Genomic DNA, 14,126 nt, shown 5'->3' with positions numbered 1-14,126 from the left:
CTCTGCTGTCAGCCAGAAACCTTTTATCTACACCTTATAACGTTTTTGAGGGGGGGGGGGGGGGGGGTTGCGTAAAACACCATACTTGATCATACTGCATACAGCGTCACACAAAGACAAGTAGCAGATCCACACATGCATGTTTTGAGCTTTTCGATTTTCTACTGTTGATGCTTTTGAATTTTGAATCCTGAAAAGTAAAGTTCAAGCTAGAGGTTTCGGGCTTTGACATGACACCCATCTATTCCAACTGATTCCAATGACTTGGTGGCTGTACTGGTTCATGACTGACTTGGTGGCTGTCCTGGTTCATGACTGACTTGGTGGCTGTACTGGTTCATGACTGACTTGGTGGCTGTACTGGTTCATGACTGACTTGGTGGCTGTACTGGTTCATGACTGGCTTGGTGGCTGTCCTGGTTCATGACTGACTTGGTGGCTGTCCTGGTTCATGAGTGACTTGGTGGCTGTACTGGTTCATGACTGGCTTGGTGGCTGTACTGGTTCATGACTGGCTTGGTGGCTGTACTGGTTCATGACTGACTTGGTGGCTGTCCTGGTTCATGACTGACTTGGTGGCTGTACTGGTTCATGACTGACTTGGTGGCAACACCTCCTCTGACCTATGTACTGTAAGTAGGTCTATAGACTACCGAAGTCCTGACTCACTCATCCCCTGGTTTGCGGAAGTAATGTCTCTATGGAGAATAACATTTGGTCATCTTAAAATCCTCTCATATAAGCATTGTTGTCCAAAAATAAAGAAACTGTCGACCGTCTGCAATATTGTCGAGGAGGTGTCTGTATCGTTTACGGCAGTCAGTCAGTGATATTTGATACAGTCTGCTTCATTTAATTCTAAACTAATTTGGCGGCAATAGTTTTGTTAGTGCTGGTTTTCTCTGCCGTCATCCTGGCAATTTTATATGAAGCATCAACTAATGGTGAAAAAGTAAACTTATCCAAAGAGTACTTTTATCTTCTTCTCCAGAAACATAGGCCTACATAAAATGTAACTCGATCATAAACGACAGTTATACCTGACAAAATCGCTGGTGTAGGTTTGTTTATTTTTGGGAACACAGTTCTTGTATGACGCCATCTAAGATTTCCCTGTGGGAAATCCAATACAAAACATAACTAACCAGGGGTAGTGGGAGTGATACCAGGATATCGGTACACTATAGACTTCACTTCTTTGTTAGCAATGAGTTTTCTTTTAATCACTGTCCTCGTGGGAGCTGAAACCACGGTGCCGTTTGCTAACAAGCCATTACTCTCCAAAGGAAAACATGGGGAAAAGTACACTGACACATTTCACCAACCTCGATCTGTCGCAGTGTTTACAGCAATTAGCAGGCAAAATCCATTTCAATTACACCTCGCAGACGTTGAAGGATTGTGCGTGTGCGTGCGTGTGCGTTAAATATGAGTAGTATAACTGTTTACAGTATATCGTATTGTCACTGTCGAGTGAAAACCTCATATCTCCAAAGCAGTTACTTTTCAGGATTCAAATTTCGAACACATCAAAAGTAGCAGAGCTGCAAGCTAATACACGTCTCTTTCATCGCGCCACATTTCGAGCTTATACACAGTATGATCATGTAGGGGGTTTATTTACGGGAAGAAAGGTTAAAATATGGAGATATGAGGTTTCTGCCCGACAGCAATGATATGCAGGTAAAGAGTTACAACAGACACAACGACGCAACAGTGAATGGCAAGAGGCCTCGGCACCCCGGAGCAACCGTCGATTGCTTCGATTGATCGTCCCTGACCCCCGAGTCATGCAGGACAAAGCCATGGGTCCAAGAGGTGAAAGTGGTGGTGAAAAATGCACTACTGTACTTATCCACTTAAACCATAGATGATAACCTGCCTCAGGGCTCTATAGTAGTGTGTTATCTGTTAATGTGGGGAACACTTTTGCTGAAAATGGCAGATCGAAGTCGCAAGTTAAGTACAATCTCAAGGGACTTCTACTCTACTACAATATTAGTTGACAGCGTTACGTTAGTAAGTCACTTTGCCAATTATGGTTATGAAAGTGGGGACCCAGAAGCAGTGGTGGAAAGGTGTTTTTGTATTTTCAATTGCCAATACTTTTTCTTCTACTCCACTACATTGCCATGTCATTCACTCCTCCGTTCACTGTAGAAAGTAACAATACAGTAAAGAAATTAGGGGTCCTTATTCATTGTGAATTGAATTTTAGCCCATCTGTCATTGGACGATGCAAAAACGCTGATCCACGCCTTCGTTTTGTCTCGGCTTGATTACGGCAATGCACTTTTTTCTGGACTGCCAAAGAAAAAAACAGCTGACAGATTACAGCTTGTCCAAAATGCGGCAGCCAGAATTTGAACTAAAACTAAGATGAGAGAAGATAATTACTCCAGTTTTAGCTTCACTGCATTATTTTGCAGGTTGTTTTTAGGATTGATTTAAAAATTATTTGACTTGTTTATAAAGCTCTCAATAGTCTTCTTGTTCTGCACTCACTCAGTTCCAACACCAGTGGTGGAAAGTAACTAAGTAGTACAGAAGTATTCAGTAAATTCTTTAGGTACTGTATTTCCAATTTTCTATACTTTTACTTCTACTCAACATCTCAGAGGCAAATATTGTACACTCCACTGTAATTATTTGAAAACCTTAGTTACTATAGTTAATTAGCGCGAAATATCCCTATGCTCCTCAACTAGGGTTCAGTGTCTTACTCTTGCCCAAGGACAAAGGCCTGCTTTCCAAAAACGTCACATCAAGTCAAATACGATATTTTGGCCCGGTCATTCACACTACCGTTTGCAAGTGACCAGTTCTGATCTGTGCATTCAGACTGATTTTAACAACTCAACCCGAAGCTGCCCTAGTGTCAACACATCTGCTTTGGTTACCGTGGTAACCAACAACAATCTGACATTGCAGATAGGACCGCGTGTAGCCATTCTCTACAATTCCATGAGAAATAAATGGCCTTGTTTCTGTACATTTGGAGCAGATTAGATAGTACGGAGGCATCCTCCAAACTCGCCAAAGTCTGACGTAATTTCACATCCTACCCGGTTTGCATTTAACCGCCTCCCCCCTTTGGAATTCCAATAACTTTATCATATCGTGTCCAAAGATTTACAAATTATCCCAGCGTTTTGACTCCTATGGATATGAAGAATCAACTGACTGACAGGAAACGCTAATGTTACTGCCACCGAATTATTAACATTTTCGCTAGAAACAGACGTATGACATATGACTGACTGACTGTTGTAACGATACAGAGAAACCTCCCCAACAATATCGCTGAGACAGTTTATTTATTTTTGGACCACAATGCTTATATGAGACTATTTAAAATTCACCTTTTTCGACCCTGGACCAAGGGATGAGCGAGTGACGTCAGGACTTTGGTACAGATTTCACCGTCTGTTCGGCGTCCGCTGTAATGCTGACATAATGAAGTGACATTATTCCTATAAAACAAAAGTATGTTGCACTATTGTTTTCTCTTTTCTGTCCTCCTTTCTGTCCGCTTGTTTTCTTTATTTTGCTCTTGTTTGGTTGTTTTTCTCTCTCTCTTGTTTGTTTACTTAAATGAAAATACTGGCGCTCTGTAATGACGTCACTTCAGTAGCACTCGGGTCGCGCTGCAAGTGACGTTTGGACAGTTGACTTGGGTCACTTCATGTGGTCGTTGCATTCAGACTGAGACAGATCTCCTCAGATCGGATTTGAAACCACCTCTGGATGTGACTCAAGTCACATTTGAAAAATGAAGTGACATAGATCTGATTCAGGCTACATTCAGGCTAGATTTGGCTGCCAATGTAAATCAGGCCTTAGACAGGACATGCCGAGATTTGAACCGCCGGCCCATGGATCATTGGACGACCTGCTGTACATCCTGAGCTACAGCTGCCAAAAATAAATATCAATGCATCTAATAACATTGATCAGAAAACTCAAAAAGAGTTGGGGATTTGTAGGCTACTGCTTGTTTATCTCGCATCCATTTTTTCTCTTTATTCATATAATCACCTTATTCTCACCAACAAGATGAGCCGTGTTTGTAAACAATGCTCCAGGCATTTCAATTTAATTAAGATATAATTTGGAATTGATTGGAAAAGCAAACGATAAACAATTTACTAGGAAAAGTGCTGTTGTTGTGTTGGTGGTAATCTGCCAGTTAGGAGAACACAGACTGAGTTTACTGCATGATTTATACTTTGTTGCGCTATCAATGGATCCAAGTTCTCAGTCGCCAATCGTCATGATTTCAGTCATTTGGATTCCATAGAAGTCAGCATGTCTTCTATGGAAGCATGCCATGCACCATTACTATTTTCAGAGGTTAAAATGATGATCGTTGTGTCAGCAATGGTCGTGGAATTATGAAGGACCCAAGTCATCCCAACCGCAGACTGTTTGAGATGCTGCCGAACGGAAAACGTTTTCGCAGTCTCAAAGCCACTAGAAATAGACTGCGAAAAAGCTTCTTTCCCCGAACAATCAGATACATGAACGATAAGAATCAGTGCGAAACAGGGCAAAGACAAACGCTAGCAAAACATACACGAACCACATCAGCCCTACGTACATTTCAGCCATTTGAAAATAGCAGAACTACAAGCTCACAATGTGTCGCAATGTGAGCATTGATTGTGAGCTTGTAGATCTGCTTTGAAAACGTGTGACACAGGACATTCTGCATGAGTACTTTTAGTACTTTAAGTATATTTTGAGGCCAATACTTTTGTTCTTTAACTCAAGTAAATTTTTAATTCCTGACTTTTTCTTGTAACGAGCAACTACATTGCAGGATTTATAGAGCGCCAAAGTCCTGACGTCACTCGCTCATCCCCTGATCATCTTAAAATCCCCTCCAAAAATAAACAAACTGTCTCTGGGGAGGTGTCTCTGTATCGCTTATGATCGTCAGTCAGTCATATTTCTGTCTGTTTCTAGTGAAAATGTAACTAATTCAGCAGCAGTAACCATAGCGTTTTCTCTCAGTCAGTTGATTCCACATATCCATATGAGTGAAACGGCCGGGAAGATTTGCTTATTTTTCAATCACTGTTCTTATGAGGCACTCTGAAATCCCCCTATGGGGATTACAATGCAAATAAAAAAAGTACATGAACCTGTGGACCACCACTGATAAAGCCCACAGACAGACTTAACCACTTTTCACTTACAGCAAAAATAGAAGATCTAAAGTAGCCTATAAGCTCACAAGGTGTCGCGATGTGACGCACTGAGTTTCTTTGTCTATTTTTGTGTGACACTGTAGTATGATGAGGAAGGGTATTCATTAATTTATGAAAAGAAAAGTGAAATACGGAGTATACGATGTTTCTTTACGACAACGACGTCGTGCAACTTGTTGAAAGCTAACAATGATGAGTTGGAGTGCGGATCCTCCGAGAGATTTTACTTCGCTTTTCCACAGCCGCATTATCTTAAAAGTGAAAAGACAACATTTTGCAGAGATTATTATTTTGGTACAATGGAAGCATAATTCTGACGGCCGGGGTGGAATGGACAAGTTGGAGTGTAAAAACGGACAGGGCACCCGGCAGACCCATTACTGTTGTGGATCAAGGTTATGTTATTTTGTCATCTGACACCCAAACCATACAGTGTTTATTTTTATTTTTACACAATGATGTATGTCTCCACAGTGAGTAGCTTAGCAGCCTACTAGCCTACTGGTAGGCAGGAAAATGGCAACCAGAATAACCCGTTCTGAGTGAAACTCCTCCCTATGCACTGGCCCTATAAACCAGAGCAAAGCGGCTGCTGTGCTATAGCAGAGCAGAGTCTTGTACGGTAGAAAGAAAACGAGCATCATAGAGCATTTTGTAAGAGTATATACAGTTTACTATAATATATACAACAACACAACATGTTGACAATGTGCTGTGGAAACAGCAAAACGATCCCCATCATCTCCGCATCACATTCACATGGACGTGGGCTAGCTGTCACCAGAGCCATAGAGTAATGCTGCATTCACATGGAATCAGGCAAACCAGATTTCATTTTAGTGGACGGGAGCAGGACGTAACGGCAGACGGCATCAATGTTAACATATTTTCCAGCAGGTTTTGCGGTTTGCTGCTGGCCTGATTCCATGTGAATGCAGCATAAGACAGAGTTACGACATTGAGGGGGCAGAAAACAGCCCGGTCACGTGGTTCACTGTCACTGTAAAGCCTATAGACTCCAATGCATTCCGTAAACTTCCGATTCAGGCCTTTGTCACTATTCGCCAATAGAAGTCTATGTAGAAGAGTCTATTGGACTGGCCCCATGAAGTGAACGCCTGAACGGAGTTGTTGTAACGTCACTAACGACAGAGGAGGCCACACTTATGAGGATAATTCAAATTATAACGTAACAAATGAAAGTGGGTTGGAATTAAGGTCCCTGCAGGCGGGAGCGTACCTATGTTCCCCAGGTACCCCCTGCAGGCCCCCTCCGATTCACCCCAAAGCCACTGATGGAGGGTTAAAATAAGTCTGCATGTAAATGTCGTCATCTGAGACGTTTTTTTCTTCTTCTTATACCGCATCTTATCACGTATAAGAACAACTCCTCCACATTCATATAGTGTCAGACAGGCTCGGCACTGCTCCTTAATGGCAACTATGAAGGTTAACCCAATAAGACCCGATTTTACAATGTCTCTGTTTTCTGATAAAAAAACACTTCCTAATTATCAGTGGTGCTCAAACCTATCCATGTCAAAATCATGTATTTTGCCACAGAGCCCCATCTGAAAATATTTAGTTCCAGGCACCCTCAGAAGCAAATATTTCAGTTAAAAAATGTTTGCTTGGTAAATATTATGTAGTCAAAGACTACACCACTGAGCAACTTCCATCGAAATTAATAGTAGGGGGCAGGGAAATCCAACCTCTTCCTTTATAACTCTATGGTTGCAGCACCAGAGATTGTGAGCATTGTGTCATCTTAAAATCGGGATCCGCATCTAATTCCGACGGAGCATTAATCTGACATGCGGGGAAGCTGCTCCCGTGCTTGCGGTTATGGTTAGGTTAGGGTTTGAGGTAGGTTGTCATTTGTCGGACCAATGACTAGTCTGAACTAAGTACTGCACCCCTTAAAATCATCTCATATAAGCATTGTGGTCCAAAAATACAGAAACGGTTTCTGCGATAATATTGTCAGGGAGTTGCAGGCTCTGTATAGTTTATGATAGTCAGTCACTCCTATCAGTTTCTCGCAAAATAAATTACTAATTTGGCTGCGTGCAGTAACATTAGTGCTGTCTCGCCGTCATTTGATGCTTCATATATGAGTCAAACCGCCGGGCCCATTTGTTTATTTTTGGATCACAGTTCTTAATACAAAAAAAGTATATGGGAATTCGGAATGGGGGAAAAAATGGGACCCAGGTAGGAGGATGTGTTAATTACATGAGACTTCGGTGCTCTTATTACCCCAAGGGGCTTTGACATGCATCCTCTGACTTGTCACATGTCTGAGTGTACAAATGGAACCAAATGGACCCTAATGTCTACAGCCTCTGTAGACATTTTTAAAGCTCGGCTCAAGACCCACTTCTACAACATTGCTTTTAATTGATCTTTAATTTTTTATTTTTGTTATTCATGTCCTCACTGTATTGCATTACTGCTTGTTTTTAATGTTGTTGCCTTGCTTTTCTTTTTTTCTCCATTTTTCTGTAAAGCACTTTGAGCTGCATTTCATGTCATGAAAGGTGCTATACAAATAAAGTTTTATTATTATTATTAATGGGTCAAATTGGTTCCATTTGTACACTCTCAGAGTTAAATTAACATTGATTTTACAACATAAATTGGGGGTCCCAGAGGTCGAAATGCCATTAAATGGGGGGCCGTAGACTAATACTGCATGTCAAACTGGGGGGTCCTTGAAATTTAACGGGTTTAGAATCACTGCTATAGCCGTAAAAATCTTCTCTTATAGGGGTCCATGGTATGCCTTTTTTCACATGGGGGTCCACGGGCTAGTGTCAGTTTAAGGGTCTTTGATATGAAAACGTTTGGGAACCACTGGTCTAGACTGCATTCTAGAAGCTTCTTCCAGTCTGTATTGGTCCAAGATGGCTGAGTGAGCCACAGTGCGCTCTCTCTATCACTCTCTCTCTCTCTCTCCACACTCCATTTCCAGTATTGATCAGCTCCAGTAATGGTCCTTCTCAGTCGGGGAGGGAGGGTATAGGGAGAGAGGGGGGTGGGGGGGCTCTCTCCCTACTGTATATTTCGCGAGGGGTTGCATTAAAAGTACAATATCCTCAAGGGGCTTTTCCAATCATTTTGAGCACAAAAGTACAAAATAGAGACAAAGTTCACTGCTTAATGCTCCCCCGACCTCTTTCTCCATACAAAAAAAGAAATAATAAAAAGAAAAAAATAGAAACCACACGTTTGCAATAAGAGCCCTCTGTTCAGATATCATAAATCTTTCAAAGATAACACACACACGCACACATTGTGTCTCTAGGTATACATTATCATTTTTTTACATTTGCATATTCACTGTCAAATTAGCGGGGTGCTTGGGTTTAGTCCACGTAATTCCACTCGACCCCGCGATAGCAAATGTACACGTGTACAGACTGACTCCAATCTGTCTTTGTCTCTCTGAGTCACATCACCGAGATGGGAATACTGGCAGGCGCAGTGACTGGACCACTGAAACACGAAGATGAAAAAAACAAACAAACAAACCGATAAGCTGTACATAATATTTAGATCGTGAATCCGCCCATCTGCTTGTTTCTGGCCAGGTCGCACGACACGGCACGACACTCTGGCCCGGCAGTCTTAGACTGTCTGTTACAGGGCACATAACGCGAGCAGCAGCAGAAGGCCGGTGGCGTGAGACTTCAGGTCAGGCGGAGACGAGGAGGAGCTCGGGAGGATGTTGGACGTCAGCGTGGAGCTGTCCCAGAGTCGCTCGTTTCCCATCGTCTAGGGAGGAGGCGAAAAAAGGATGTCACTTTGTGGTTCTCGACATGGGGGTCTGTCTGCCATAAATATTGACCGCCAGATTTATTTCGCCACCCTGTTACGAACTCTTTTTCAGAGCAGCTTTTATTTTTGAAGGAGACCAATTTATGACCCCTGAAATGGAAGTAAAGTTGGCTAGGCTATTTTAGCTGCGATCTTTTGATACAGCGTTATTCATAGTCTGGATTTTCGGTGGTGAGGTGACCACCGAACTACAATGACGTCACGAGCCGCGGTGAAGAGCAAACCACCTCCCCAGCCTCTCTCCGTTTTTACTCACCACCGCTCAACGTTATTTCAGCTCCGGTGGTCACCCCACCACCGAAAATCCAGACTATGAATGAGTCACCTGAGGCATCAGTTGTGTAACCACGCCCAACGACGCTTTAGTTATGAGCTGTGAACATCAGCATTTTGATAAAAAACTCAATCAGTGAAAAGTGACGCATCGCTATTTTCAAGTGGTTAATTTATGTTTTTTTTGGGGCGGGGAGGGGGGGGGGTTATGTAAAAACAACAAAGTAACTAAAGTTTTCAAATGAATGTACAGTAGTGGAGTAAAAATACAATATTTGCCTCCGAGATGAAGTAAAAAAGCATTGGAAATTGAAAATGCTCAATTAAAGCGCCTCAAATTGTACTTAAGTGCAGCACGTATAGTTAATGTGTTTAGTGACTTTACACCGTTGCACACCTGTGGGGGTATGGTGGTGTCCGGGCTGGTCTGCGACGTGGTTTCCATAGCATGAGCGTGGTCGCGCAGGGAGGAAGAAGTGGCACTCTCTTCCTCCTCTCCGAGCCCGCCCTGGGCCGGGCTAGGCACGCTGGAGTGGCCCAGAGTGGTGCTCGTCATCGTGGTGTGCTGCTGCTCTGATTCGCTGCCAAACGCCAGTAGGGAATTCCCTGCTCCGCGAGATGCGCACACACACACACACACACACACACACACACACACACACACACACACACAGAAATCACACAGTGACAAGCGTTATTGACGTTCTGATCACGCCTCATTCTCTGATTTGCTATTTGGAGCGTTGCAGTCCCGCCCCCGGTGAGCAGCCCGGAAGACAATTTCCCATACATTTTTCCCATAGACGTTATTGCCATGATTTGTCAGGAGCCGAGTTGGCTTTGTCCGAGGCTTAAAGGTCTTTAAATTAATACTTTTTGAAATGTCTATGGGAAAAATGAATGGGAAATTCTCTTCCGGCCACTCCTCGTTCTGAAATGGGGCGGGATCACGATGAGAATTGGAACCTAATGATACCCGTTGTCAACTTGTCATAGCACCCGTTTTAACTATCTGTCTGTATCCATTTTGTGAAAAGTGGACTGGTTAAGTAATCAATTGGGGTTGCCATGGCAATCAATTGGCTGAGGCAGAGGCTGGAAATTGCACAGGTGAGGGGACTTTGGCTCATTAGCTCCACTGGCAGAGCCTGACCAGAGTCTTTTGTGTTGTTTCTGGACAATGGTGTGTCCCACAGACTCGAGGCCGGGCACTGCACTCCCTGTGATTGTTTGGAACGCGTGTGTCGAATTTGAAGTCAGTGGGACAAACAGGCTTTTTGAAACGTCTATGGGAAAAATGAATGGCTAATTCTCTTCCAGCCACTCCTCGTTCTGAAAGGGGGCAGGAGTCGCGGGACTGATTCTTTATAGCCTGAAGCCCAGCCTGAATGTGCACTTAATTTCACTCCATATTGTTTAGTGTGAAGGTACTTCCCATTGCAGCCAATTTCTGACATGGCTGGGCTTTGCCAAAGAGGGAGTCTCGTGCCGATCTGTGCGCTAACATCTCAAAAAAAAAGTGACGCTGATCCATGCACTGGTCCGCTACTCTACTGTAGCTCTTGATGAGTTGAATACATAGGATTCTTAATAGGACTAGATGTTAGATATCCCTAAATATTCAGCACAACAATTGACTGGATTGGAGATGACTTCTTGGGTGGGGTGGAATTGTCAATGATCGCGTGGTGCCACCAGTACGACACATCTTCAGTTGTGTGCCCCGACCTCATTGGGTGTTTCGGCCTCTTATCACAAGACACCCTCTGCCGAGGTTGGCCCACCACAGGTTGATCAGACCTGGGTGTATGTCGCATGGTGGCACCACGTGGTCATCTGGAAGCCCATGTTGCGTCTCTACGTTTCAGCCACAACCAGTGACTGCTCCGTTCTGCCGCAGTGGAAAGTTCTTTGATTGCCTTCCGTTGGGCCTGACCTCTGATCCCTACTTCCTTCAGGAGCCTTGTGGTGGAACTGGCTACAAAGCCTCTGCAGCCCACCTCCACGGGCCACACCTTCACGTTCCAGCCCCGCCCCTCTGCTTCAGCTGCTAAGTTGGCATACCGCAGCTTCTTCCGCTCGAATGCCTCATCGATGTTATCCTCCCATGGGACTGTTGGCTCAACGATGAAGACACGCCGACAGGATTTGGACCAGAGGACCAGGTCTGGGCGCAGGTTGGTCGCTGCAATTTCGGCTGGGAAGGTGAGTCTCTGGGTGAGGTCTGTCCGCATTTCCCAATCCCGGGCTGCACTCAGTGGGCCTGAGTTTGGAGGAGCTGGCTTGGTCCGCCGTTTCTCCCCTTCCCGGATGAAGGTTTTCCGTGGGAAGGTAGACTGGGCATTTAGAGGCATGGCATTGGTGGTTGCCCTCTTGTTCTCAAGTTCGGCAGCCAAGCACTTTAGCACTTGGTTGTGGCGCCAGGTGTATCTTCCTTGAGTTAGACTGGTCTTACAACCCACCAAGATGTGTTTGAGGTTTGCTGGGGCTGCACCCCCAGCAGTACAGTAGGACCACAATGGTGTTAAACCTTATTGCATAACTGTAGCTAATAATAAAGTATTCTTGAAATCAATCCATCAAAGCTATGTTGCTAATCAGTTGCTAAGCATCTAACCTGACACTGTAAAAGTACATTGGCTGATATTTCTACAAGCTGTCACCACAAAGTTGTTGTGGTTATATAGCTGCGATTCTTGGCCTTAGTTTTAATCGCCACATCAATACAAATCTCATGACGCTACTGCAGCCATGATTATTGTTTTGAAATGTCGGTCACATTCATATTTGACGGCATCGCATTGAAAGGACGCTGATTAGATTGGCCCCGATTTTAGAATTTCAACCAGCAAAACCCTGCAAATGACAGCATCATCAGATCCTTCAGTATATTTGTTTACTGGACGTGGCTAGCAATTCAGGTTCAGACTAGGACGAACTCCTGCATCGTGAACTGGACCGTTTCGGTGTGGTCTGGCTTTTGGCTCGCGGTCTCGCGCCACATCATGCCCGCTTGAACTCTTGTCAACTGAGGAGATGAAGGGAGATGCTCAGTATTCTCTTCAGGTCTAACTACTGCACCTGCCTGCCCCCCCCCCCCCCCCTCTCTCTCTCTCTCTCTCTCTCTCTACACATCCATTGACTCATATACCAATGACACCGGCCAAACAACTCTGAGAACTCTCTCTGTGTCCTCTCTCTCTCTCTCTCTCTCTCTCTCTCTCTCTCTCTCTCTCTCTCTCTCTCTCTCTCGCGCTCTCTCTCAGGGCACATCGTCCCCGAGTAGTCTCAGCCAAAAGATTTACCTCCCGGCCTACGGGGAGAGAACATAGTCCTTATTTAAACAGGAGGTAGGAAAAGGACTGCCACAGAGAAAGTCAATAGTAAGAACCATTTATTATTCACTCGGCACAGACGGGGTCATGCGTAAAAATTGGAGGCGAGGCATGCAGATCATCAAGGGTGAGATTCGCAGGGAAGAAAAGTTAAAGGAGTTGTACAACACACAGTTGGTCCATCTATCTATCTTCAAACGAGCTGACATATTTGAATTTGGAACACTATGAAATTGAAGTTGATAAATGAATTACTAGGGCTGTCACGATTCGCCTAATCCACGATTCGATTCAACTTCCGATGTTAAGGTCACGATTCGATACGATTTTCGATTCAATGAATTTTCTTTTTCCTATTTCCAGCACAGAGTGCTGTATGATCATTCATTTAGGCTAATATTTTGATTTGTAGAGAAAAACACTTGTTAGATACCCTCACAAAAACATGCCGTAATCCTGGTCTCTAAAACTACCTCCCCCTGGTCAGCCGGGGCGCCTGATGGAGGGGAAAGGAACTGGTCGGAATAACGTGTCCCTTCCACGCGCTACGTCTGGCCGGGGAAATTCCCCTCTGTCAGGTGAAAAGAAGCAGCTTGGACTCCTCATGCATAGAAGGAGTCATGAGGTCAGTCCGCTGCCCCCCCAGGTTGGCAGAGGAAGTGTAGCGCCCAGGATTACATTAGATAATTTGCACTGGGTGAAAAGAAAACTGGGTTACAAAATCGTGGCATAAAAAAAAAAAAAACCCTTTTATTTGACTAATAAAAAATAGCATCAGCAATATAAACTTTTTTCTTTTTTTGAATCATCATTTTAGGATCATCAACATTAAGATGATGAGATAGATGACAACATTATTGTTAAAGGAGGAGTAAGTGATTGCATTTAATTCTCAGGGAGAGGTTCCATGGGCTGGACTGGCGTCAGCGTCCACGCTGGCTGCCTCATGTCTCGCACCGAACACAGCTTCGTGCTGCGGTCCTTGTCTCAATGCGATACATGTCAAAGTAGCCATAGCGTGGAGGCCAGCGCCAGTCCAGACTCCAGGCAGCCTCACCTTTCACTCCACTATTGTATACAACCATATACTATATAAACCGATACAACCATACTATATAAACCGATATAAACGGTGTCTGCACTGATGATGGCACCACAATAGACGCTCAATAGATTCAGGACTGGACATGGCCCCTGCTTGGCCAGCCTCCACAAATGGGGCAGTAGCCCAAGCCCACTGTGTGCGTGTGGTGAGGAGCAAACTATGAAGCACATCATAGATGTTTGTCCTCTCCAAAGACTGGAAGGAGGATTAATTACCCTCCATACAGCAGACCAGGAGGCAACCGTTTGGCTTAAGGACTTTGCATTCTCTAAATAAATAAAATGGCACCACAATGAGCTACAAGCCTGTAGTGCCCAGGCATATGAGGTCCGACAGGCTGAAACTCGTCCTGTGAGAAAC

The 14,126-nt window shown here is 44.2% G+C and overlaps 1 protein-coding gene across 1 annotated transcript in view; it reads right to left on the bottom strand.

Moving 5' to 3' along the window:
- Positions 1-8,855: 8,855 nt before the first annotated feature.
- gfra4b (GDNF family receptor alpha 4b) overlaps positions 8,856-14,126 on the bottom strand; it is a gene marked incomplete at both ends in the record, with an annotated part of 50,094 nt that continues 44,823 nt past the window's right edge. The window contains 3 exons of the mRNA XM_080773447.1: positions 8,856-8,990; positions 9,379-9,426; positions 9,724-9,932. Coding sequence (XP_080629573.1) covers positions 8,856-8,990; positions 9,379-9,426; positions 9,724-9,932 — 392 coding nt within the window. The remainder of the gene's footprint in view (positions 8,991-9,378; positions 9,427-9,723; positions 9,933-14,126) is intronic.

Source organism: Protomyctophum bolini (assembly GCF_963924005.1).
Source record: "Protomyctophum bolini genome assembly, chromosome: 10".
NCBI lineage: Eukaryota > Metazoa > Chordata > Actinopteri > Myctophiformes > Myctophidae > Protomyctophum > Protomyctophum bolini.
Note: the sequence above shows the minus strand (reverse complement) of the source record. Positions and strands in the feature narration are given on the sequence as shown.